Raw genomic sequence first — 10,709 nt, 5'->3', positions numbered from 1 at the left:
TTCTCTTACATCCTGCTTCCTTTCTCTGTCTTTGTGTGATGCTCTAGAAGAGCTCTTCACTAGACTGGTGTTCCCTTACATCCTGCTTCCTTTCTCTGTCTTCGTGTGATGCTCTAGAAGAGCTCTTCACTAGACTGGTGTTCCCTTACATCCTGCTTCCTTTCTCTGTCCTCGTGTGAAGCTCTAGAAGAGCTCTTCACTAGACTGGTGTTCCCTTACATCCTGCTTCCTTTCTCTGTCTTCGTGTGATGCTCTAGAAGAGCTCTTCACTAGACTGGTGTTCCCTTACATCCTGCTTCCTTTCTCTGTCCTCGTGTGAAGCTCTAGAAGAGCTCTTCACTAGACTGGTGTTCCCTTACATCCTGCTTCCTTTCTCTGTCCTCGTGTGAAGCTCTAGAAGAGCTCTTCACTAGACTGGTGTTCCCTTACATCCTGCTTCCTTTCTCTGTCTTCGTGTGATGCTCTAGAAGAGCTCTTCACTAGACTGGTGTTCCCTTACATCCTGCTTCCTTTCTCTGTCCTCATGTGAAGCTCTAGAAGAGCTCTTCACTAGACTGGTGTTCCCTTACATCCTGCTTCCTTTCTCTGTCCTTGTGTGAAGCTCTAGAAGAGCTCTTCACTAGACTGGTGTTCCCTTACATCCTGCTTCCTTTCTCTGTCCTCGTGTGAAGCTCTAGAAGAGCTCTTCACTAGACTGGTGTTCCCTTACATCCTGCTTCCTTTCTCTGTCCTCGTGTGAAGCTCTAGAAGAGCTCTTCACTAGACTGGTGTTCCCTTACATCCTGCTTCCTTTCTCTGTCTTCATGTGAAGCTCTAGAAGAGCTCTTCACTAGACTGGTGTTCCCTTACATCCTGCTTCCTTTCTCTGTCTTCGTGTGATGCTCTAGAAGAGCTCTTCACTAGACTGGTGTTCCCTTACATCCTGCTTCCTTTCTCTGTCTTTGTGTGATGCTCTAGAAGAGCTCTTCACTAGACTGGTGTTCCCTTACATCCTGCTTCCTTTCTCTGTCTTCGTGTGATGCTCTAGAAGAGCTCTTCACTAGACTGGTGTTCCCTTACATCCTGCTTCCTTTCTCTGTCCTCGTGTGAAGCTCTAGAAGAGCTCTTCACTAGACTGGTGTTCCCTTACATCCTGCTTCCTTTCTCTGTCTTCGTGTGATGCTCTAGAAGAGCTCTTCACTAGACTGGTGTTCCCTTACATCCTGCTTCCTTTCTCTGTCCTCATGTGAAGCTCTAGAAGAGCTCTTCACTAGACTGGTGTTCCCTTACATCCTGCTTCCTTTCTCTGTCCTCGTGTGAAGCTCTAGAAGAGCTCTTCACTAGACTGGTGTTCCCTTACATCCTGCTTCCTTTCTCTGTCTTCGTGTGATGCTCTAGAACTGTGTTTTTCAACCACTGTGCGCGGCACACTGGTGTGCTGTCAGGTGTGCCGTGAAAAATAAACATTTTTTACATACTGTCACTTCATTCGTGGGGAAAAATAATCCAACTTGTGTGTTTGTGTGTGTGTATGTCATCGCGCTGTTGGTGGTGTAATGTTTCGGACGTTATTGCACTGATGACACGGAGACGGGACGACGTTCTACACTTAACTCCCCTTTTCCGACCGGTTAATCCCGCCTCCCCTCTACTCCTCCAATCACAGGCACGCCCCCTCGACCAGCAGGCACGGTGCCACACTGTGATTGACAGCCACGTCACAGGGTCGCTACAGTGGTATGAAGGCTCAATACTCCCCTCTGCCTGTGGGTACGCAGCGTAATTAATAGGCAGATTTGCTGAGGCGACAATTTAAAAAAGTGAGATTAAGAGATAGGTACAGTACACGCATAAAAGTCTAATGGAGAAATTTTTTAAAAGAAAACTAGGTCCTGATTAAGATCCCCCCACACTTGATCCAGATGATGAGCCCAGTACAAGTGGGTGTCAAAAGAAGGCTAAAACGGTGAGCTCAAGACAGTACAGTGATGAGTATCTGTCATTTTGATTTTCCTTCACTGGGGTTCCCGCCGCACCGAGTCCGTTGTGCGTTGTGTGGGGAAAAGCTAGCTAACAGTGCCATGGTCCCTAGCAAGCTTAAACGCCACTTGCAAACTAAACACCCTGGGCTCCAAGACAAGGATCCAAACTATTTTGTTCGTTTGCGTGACAACACTATGAAACAGGCATAAAATGATCTGTAACTGGGCATAAAGCCTGTGCCATCTTGGCATTAGGATGATGTTAAGTTAAATAAAACACAACAAATAGAACACGCGTTTCCCTGATTTCTTAGAGTATATTATGCTCATGCTGAAACTATGTTTGGGTTTGATTTGCATATCATTTCTTGTTGTTGGTGTGCCGTGAGATTTTTTCTGTGTCTTAAGTGTGCCTTGACGCATAAAAGGTTGAAAAACACTGCTCTAGAAGAGCTCTTCACTAGACTGGTGTTCCCTTACATCCTGCTTCCTTTCTCTGTCCTTGTGTGAAGCTCTAGAAGAGCTCTTCACTAGACTGGTGTTCCCTTATATCCTGCTTCCTTTCTCTGTCCTCATGTGAAGCTCTAGAAGAGCTCTTCACTAGACTGGTGTTCCCTTACATCCTGCTTCCTTTCTCTGTCCTGATGTGTACATTGTTCTTAGTAGTCCACTACATCTCAGGTATCACCTCTACATTGTTCTTAGTAGTCCACTGCATCACATGTATCACCTCTACATTGTTCTTAGTAGTCCACAACATCTCAGGTATCACCTCTACATTGTTCTTAGTAGTCCACTGCATCTCAGGTATCACCTCTACATTGTTCTTAGTAGTCCACTACATCTCATGCATCACCTCTACATTGTTCTTAGTAGTCCTCTACATTGTTCTTAGTAGTCCACTACATCTCAGGTATCACCTCTACATTGTTCTTAGTAGTCCACTGCATCTCATGTATCACCTCTACATTGTTCTTAGTAGTCCACTGCATCACATGTATCACCTCTACATTGTTCTTAGTAGTCCACAGCATCTCAGGTATCACCTCTACATTGTTCTTAGTAGTCCACTGCATCTCAGGTATCACCTCTACATTGTTCTTAGTAGTCCACTGCATCTCATGCATCACCTCTACATTGTTCTTAGTAGTCCACTGCATCACATGTATCACCTCTACATTGTTCTTAGTAGTCCACTACATCTCATGCATCACCTCTACATTGTTCTTAGTAGTCCACTACATCTCAGGTATCATCTCTACATTGTTCTTAGTAGTCCACTGCATCACATGTATCACCTCTACATTGTTCTTAGTAGTCCACAACATCTCAGGTATCACCTCTACATTGTTCTTAGTAGTCCACTGCATCTCAGGTATCACCTCTACATTGTTCTTAGTAGTCCACTACATCTCATGCATCACCTCTACATTGTTCTTAGTAGTCCACTACATCTCAAGTATCACCTCTACATTGTTCTTAGTAGTCCACAGCATCTCAGGTATCACCTCTACATTGTTCTTAGTAGTCCACTGCATCTCAGGTATCACCTCTACATTGTTCTTAGTAGTCCACTGCATCTCATGCATCACCTCTACATTGTTCTTAGTAGTCCACTGCATCACATGTATCACCTCTACATTGTTCTTAGTAGTCCACTGCATCTCAGGTATCACCTCTACATTGTTCTTAGTAGTCCACTACATCTCATGCATCACCTCTACATTGTTCTTAGTAGTCCACTACATCTCAAGTATCACCTCTACATTGTTCTTAGTAGTCCACTACATCTCATGCATCACCTCTACATTGTTCTTAGTAGTCCACTACATCTCAAGTATCACCTCTACATTGTTCTTAGTAGTCCACTACATCTCATGCATCACCTCTACATTGTTCTTAGTAGTCCACTACATCTCAGGTATCATCTCTACATTGTTCTTAGTAGTCCACTACATCTCAGGTATCATCTCTACATTGTTCTTAGTAGTCCACTACATCTCATGTATCACCTCTACATTGTTCTTAGTAGTCCACTTTATCTCAGGTATCACCTCTACATTGTTCTTAGTAGTCCACTGCATCTCAGGTATAACCTCTATATTGTTCTTAGTAGTCCACTGCATCTCATGTATCACCTCTACATTGTTCTTAGTAGTCCACTGCATCTCATGTATCACCTCTACATTGTTCTTAGTAGTCCACTTTATCTCAGGTATCACCTCTACATTGTTCTTAGTAGTCCACTACATCTCATGCATCACCTCTACATTGTTCTTAGTAGTCCACTACATCTCAGGTATCACCTCTACATTGTTCTTAGTAGTCCACTACATCTCATGTATCACCTCTACATTGTTCTTAGTAGTCCACTTTATCTCAGGTATCACCTCTACATTGTTCTTAGTAGTCCACTACATCTCATGCATCACCTCTACATTGTTCTTAGTAGTCCACTACATCTCAGGTATCACCTCTACATTGTTCTTAGTAGTCCACTACATCTCAGGTATCACCTCTACATTGTTCTTAGTAGTCCACTACATCTCAGGTATCACCTCTACATTGTTCTTAGTAGTCCACTACATCTCATGCATCACCTCTACATTGTTCTTAGTAGTCCACTACATCTCAGGTATCACCTCTACATTGTTCTTAGTAGTCCACTACATCTCATGTATCACCTCTACATTGTTCTTAGTAGTCCACTACATCTCAAGTATCACCTCTACATTGTTCTTAGTAGTCCACTACATCTCATGCATCACCTCTACATTGTTCTTAGTAGTCCACTACATCTCAGGTATCATCTCTACATTGTTCTTAGTAGTCCACTACATCTCATGTATCACCTCTACATTGTTCTTAGTAGTCCACTTTATCTCAGGTATCACCTCTACATTGTTCTTAGTAGTCCACTGCATCTCAGGTATAACCTCTACATTGTTCTTAGTAGTCCACTGCATCTCATGTATCACCTCTACATTGTTCTTAGTAGTCCACTTTATCTCAGGTATCACCTCTACATTGTTCTTAGTAGTCCACTACATCTCATGCATCACCTCTACATTGTTCTTAGTAGTCCACTACATCTCAGGTATCACCTCTACATTGTTCTTAGTAGTCCACTACATCTCATGTATCACCTCTACATTGTTCTTAGTAGTCCACAGCATCTCATGTATCACCTGTTGTTCTGTTGTTAATGAGATGAAGGTGTACCTGCTTCAAGAGGTCCTCCATCACCACGGGGTCATTCAGATCCAGAGAGGAGCTTCTTTTCTCCAGCCTCACTTTCACCACTCGCTTTGAAACAGGAACAACGTCTAAAACACAAACAACATCATCAGTCACATTTATGGATGATAATAATCAACATCCTTGAATATTTAAAAATATGAATGATAAAAGAGAAAAGTATGGCTAAATGTTTAAATATGGCTGGTACAAGAACACATTTGATTAGCTTAGCATAGACTTAGCATTGTTGCATCACTCAGGCCAGCACTCTCTAAACCTAAGTCCACCTTTAGAGACTGAGTGATTGACAGCTCACCACTGTAGCAGATGAAGGCTGACTTGACTTTACAGTCCAGGGTCTCCCATCGTCCATCGGCACTGAAGTCTGCTGCCACACAAGTCTCAGAGGAGCCACCAGGTTTACGAGGCTCCGGAGGATTCCATTTCCTAAATGAGGAGTCACTTCCATCAGACCACTTCCATGGATCTCTGAAAAGGCCGATCCAGACTTCAATGGGATTCAGACTCTGAACAATCTGGTTCTCCTCCATGTTCCTCACCAGGGCTAGGTCTGTGTGGTGTTCTCTGCAGGAGCTCTGGGCCTCAGTCCACGTCATCTTGGTGGAAATGAGGACAAATCTGTTTGGCCCTGAAAGTAGACCAGAGAGAAGTGCTGAGTAGAGGAACCATAACAGACCACATGATGCAGACCAGTTTATTGTTGCTTCATGAATCTGAGCATGAAGGTGGAATCAACACGGAGCTGTGTGAATATGAACATGCACATTCATAAAGGCAACAGACAATAATCTGCTTTAAAACCTTTTAAGCCCCATGGCGCCCAATTGGGCCCCTATTTACACATTATAGTTAGAATGTGTAAAACATTACAATAAACATGAGCAAATATATTGATGTTGTACATCAAATTAAACAAGAAAATTTGGGCTACAAGACTCAGTAAGCCATTTCCACACAACTCAAACACCAACTGAAAGAATTATGAAAATATCATAATCATCATTTTGTCAGGAGTCAGCCCACTCATTTCCGGAACTAGCATCCCGTAGCTCGGTGCTATCAGATAAAGACAGATAGCAAAGAGCAAGAGGACTCCACACAGATTCTAAATGTCTTTTAAAAATCCTTCTGCACCAAAGCATCTCTGAGATATGATCCAAAGAACACAGCAGCATGAATCGATTTAGCGCTTACAGTCACAAATATTGCTTATTTTGGGCTTTTTTTTGGAAAAAAATCATTTTTCTTCTTCTAATCAACAAAGACTGCTATATTGGATGTATTGAACACCATAAGTAATATAAAAGTGAAATATATGGTTTGGTACATGAGACAATTCAAATTGCCCAAATGCCCATTTCGCCTAATTGATCTGTACTAAAACCTCTCTAACTTTGTTCTGCTTTACTTTTTCAAAGTCAAACTTTACAGAGAGACTGGTCACATATTGTTCTATGAGCTCTGATGTGCTTTTCTGTTTCTGTGCATCTTTCCAAGAGATAATCATCCTGAAAGTGCTTTTTTTCTAGGCAAACCTGGAAATTCAACTTGTGCTGTCTTTCATCTTAATTTACTCTTAACCAGTAACAAATATAATAATATTTACACATCTGACCAGAAGCCCACATGTGTTGCCTTTATTATACCACCAACATTATTCAAATAGCCTTTGTGGTTGCAGCAGAGATACACCCTTTTTAGTTTGCGTATGAAATTTCGAGCAGAAACCTAGAAAATAGCTTGGGGCTTAAAAGGTTAAAGGACCTTCATGTAGCTGAAGACGAGTTCAAGTAACCGGGAGGAACTTTTAACTGGTCCTGAACCATTCTCAGTCTAGTCCTGGTCCTCTAGTCTGAGTTTAGTTCTGATCCTCTATGTGACTTCAGTTTAGTCCTGATGCTCTACAGACCTCCTTTAGTTCTGACACCACGCTGCTGGAGACCCAGGACTTATTGCTGATAACAGTGGAGGGAAGGGGGGCACAGGAGAACCAGAACCAGGACTGAGAGGGGCAGAGATTCAGGCATTACTGCAGACCCTGCTGCAGTAAAGAGAGTTTTTCTAAAGGGACCTGATGTTCAGAGACACTTCCACTTTAGTTCACAGGGGGCGCCAGAATCCCCACAGAAGGACGTTTTCTCGTAGTAACTTTAATATCTCACCTCTGACATCGAAGCAGACTGGGAAGAGGGTGTGCTCACACATGGCGTCGTGCCATAGTCCTTTTGTATTTTGCATTATTGTGCAGTGTTCTTTATTGAGGTAGTTGTTCGGTTGTCCAGAATCCCATCGTCTGAACTCCGTCTCCCCGGGTTTGTAGTAACTTGTGTTTGGCAGTGACCACCTCCAGTTGTCCAGGTAATGGTACAGTCCGATCCAGGCTCGCTGAAAGCAATATTTCATTGTGATATAAAGAAAGAGACTTTCTAACGATGCTAACAGCGCTAACAAAGGCAACATGACTCCACTATATATTTACATGGACGATGTTGGTTTGATGAGATATTAATGCTGTAAATATCCAGTTCAGATTAGCAGAATGTTGGGTAACACTTTATAATAACTACACGTTATCTAGAAGTAAAAATAGAACATACATATATTCAAATTGCACAGATGGTGCCCAAATGTCCACTTTGCATAATTAATCCGTATTTAAACCTCGCTAACATTGTTCTGCTTTACTTATTCAAAGTCAAACTTTTCAGAGAGACTGGTCCCATGTTGTGCTGTGATCTCTGTGGTTTTTGAGCTTTGCTCTGCATCCTTCAGAGAGATAATCATCCTGAAAGTGTTTTCTTTTCCTTGGCGAACCTGGAAATTCAACTTTTGCTGTCTTTCATCTTTATTTACTCTTAACCAGTAACAAATATACTAATATTTACACATCTGAACAAAAGCTCCCATGTGTTGCCTTTATTATAACACCAACATTATTCAAATAGCCTTTGTGGTTGCAGAGATACACACTTTTTAGTTTGGGGATGTTATTTCGAGCAGAAACCTAAAAAAGAGGTCAGTTTTTAAATGCTAAATAGCGTGTAGTTACTATAAAGTGTTACCGTATGTTGCATTAAATCACATGTTTTATATGAATAATATCAATCTGTAAAGTAACTCTATCAAATAAATGTCCCTCTGAAATGTTAGATTCAGGCATTGAACTAAAATACTCAAGTGAAGTACAAGTACACACTGAGGTCCAGTTCATCTGTAGACTGTCCTCCACTGTGTGAATGTAGAAGGTTCAGACCACCTGTCACTGACGTAGTAAAACTCACTGAGTGGATCGGTCTCTTCAGGGTCTTCAGGGTCTCCAGGTCCTCCAGGTCTCGTATGGTGGCCAGGTCCTTGTAGTTCTCTCTGCAGTGACGCTGGGCTTCAGTCATGGTCTTCAGCTCATGAACAACATGGTAGTAACGTCCAGCAGCTGATGAGACGGCACACAGTCCTGGATGGACAAACAGCTTATTGATTACATTTAATATTAATAACCTAACTCACTCATTCAGATTATCATTTTACATAAAAGTACAAAAGACAAACAAAGAAGTGGAAGTCAGAGGAACGTCACGGGACACATTATGAAACAGTATTATAATAATGTAGAAGATGGGAAAAGGATAAAAGATATTAAAGTCTTGCCCGACACCACGACGACGCTCAGAAGAAGTTTATCCATCCTCGTCTCCTCTCTGGTCCTCTCTGGTCCTCTCGTCTCCTCTCTGGTCCTCTCTGGTCCTCTCGTCACCTCTCGTCTCCTCTGGTCCTCTTGTTTCCTCTCTGGTCCTCTCTGGTCCTCTGGTCCTCTCTGGTCCTCTCTGGTCCTCTCTGGTCCTCTCTGGTCCTCTCTGGTCCTCTAGTCTCCTCTCTGGTCCTCTCTGGTCCTCTCTGTCAGTCGGAGTGACTGATGATGTGCAGCTCATGCAAAGTTCTGCCAACAATCATTAACCTTTCAGGCTTAAATATAATTTGACTAACAAAGACCAGGCTAGTAGTGATATGGGCTTCAAATGGTTTGTTGGGAGATGGAACAGAGGGTTAGATTTAGGAAGTGGAAAGGGGTCGAGGGAAGGGTTGAGGTGGTCATGGAAAGAAGGGTGGAGGGTGCGATTAGAGGCCGCTGGCGTCCTTCATTCTTCATTTATAAAAATAATTGTCTTTTTTATGATCTGTTAATTCTCTCAATAACTGTTAAAGTCAGAGAGAGCTGGAGAAAGGAAACACTAACAGACTAGAAAGAGAAAACATCTCCACTCTGACAAGGATGATAACTGTGTCTTTATATTATATGTATAAGCTGATCCAGATGTGATCAGCTCAGTCATCAGAAACAGACGTCGATTCACGTGACGCTTTCTATGAAAGGACGTCTCATTTCTCTTAAAACATATTTCCTCATCTCCTCTCTCTATAGTTTTCCTTGCGTCTCTCCATGCATCCCGGGTGGGAGGGAGTAAGATGCAAGGAAAAGATGCAAGTGAGGGAAACAGGGATGCAATTAAGAGACTTGGGGTGCACCTCCGCGAATCGCCACCTTAACATGGTGGAGGAGTTGGAGAGGCTCAGTGATTCTGGGAGCTATGTTGTCCGGGGCATTAGCCCCTGGTACGGTCTCTCAAGGCAAACAGGTTTAAAAAAACCCTGATGGATAGTAGCCCACGGACCAAGGGAAACCGAGGCACCCTCCCGGAGCCAGACCCAGGAGGGGAGCTCACTGGCGAGCGTCTGGTGGCCAGGCCTTCGCCTATGGGGCCCCGTCAGGCTCAGCCCGAAGAAACAACATGGAGCAGCCACCCTGTGGACTCACCACCCGCAGGGACAAGCATCAGAGTTGGGCTCACCTCCATGCACATCACTGGCTCTGGAACCAAGCTCCTGGAGATGGGTTGGACTTTGTCCTTTTCTGGAGTTGCCCAGGGTGAGAGGCTCTGACTGTTGTTTGTGCTGATCCACCAAACAGCAGTTCAGAGTCGGTGAGAGGGGTCCTGGAAACTCCCACCTCCGGATGAACTTCTCACACATCCCGAGGGAGGTTGGGACATGGAATCCGAGTGGACCATGTTCAAAGCCTCTATTGTGGATGTGGCTGATAGGAGCTGTGGTCAGAAGGCTATTGGTACCTGTCGTGGCGGCAACCCGAGAACCCGGTGGTGGAAAGCGGGGGTGAGGGAATCCGTCAAGCTGAAGGAGGCCTTTCGGGCCTGGTTGGCCCAGGGGTCTCCTGAAGCAGCTGACAGGTACCGGCAGGCCAGAAGGGCTGCAGCTGCAGTGATCCCAGATGCTAAAATTCGGGCCTGGGAGGAGTTCAGGGAGGCCATGGAGAAGGACTTTCGGTTGGTGGCGAGGTGGCGGAGGTGGATGAGATCCGCCCTGAGATGTTGAAGGCGCCGGACATTGTTGGGCTGTCTTGGCAGACGCCCCTCTTCAATGTCGCATAGGGGTCGGGAACAGTGCCCATGGACTGGCAGACCGGGGTGCTGGTTC

The 10,709-nt window shown here is 44.0% G+C and overlaps 1 protein-coding gene across 1 annotated transcript in view; it reads right to left on the bottom strand.

Moving 5' to 3' along the window:
• The window catches only part of LOC117728849 (macrophage mannose receptor 1-like), a 10,096-nt gene extending 1,099 nt beyond the window's left edge, over positions 1–8,997 (bottom strand). The window contains exons 1-5 of the mRNA XM_034529772.1: positions 8,868–8,997; positions 8,504–8,673; positions 7,385–7,607; positions 5,518–5,850; positions 5,184–5,287 (exon numbers count right to left, since the gene is read on the bottom strand). Coding sequence (XP_034385663.1) covers positions 5,184–5,287; positions 5,518–5,850; positions 7,385–7,607; positions 8,504–8,673; positions 8,868–8,904 — 867 coding nt within the window. The 5' untranslated portion in view covers positions 8,905–8,997. The remainder of the gene's footprint in view (positions 1–5,183; positions 5,288–5,517; positions 5,851–7,384; positions 7,608–8,503; positions 8,674–8,867) is intronic.
• Between the last annotated feature and the right edge of the window lie 1,712 nt (positions 8,998–10,709).

This window comes from Cyclopterus lumpus, chromosome 3, assembly GCF_009769545.1.
Source record: "Cyclopterus lumpus isolate fCycLum1 chromosome 3, fCycLum1.pri, whole genome shotgun sequence".
Taxonomy (NCBI): domain Eukaryota; kingdom Metazoa; phylum Chordata; class Actinopteri; order Perciformes; family Cyclopteridae; genus Cyclopterus; species Cyclopterus lumpus.
Note: the sequence above shows the minus strand (reverse complement) of the source record. Positions and strands in the feature narration are given on the sequence as shown.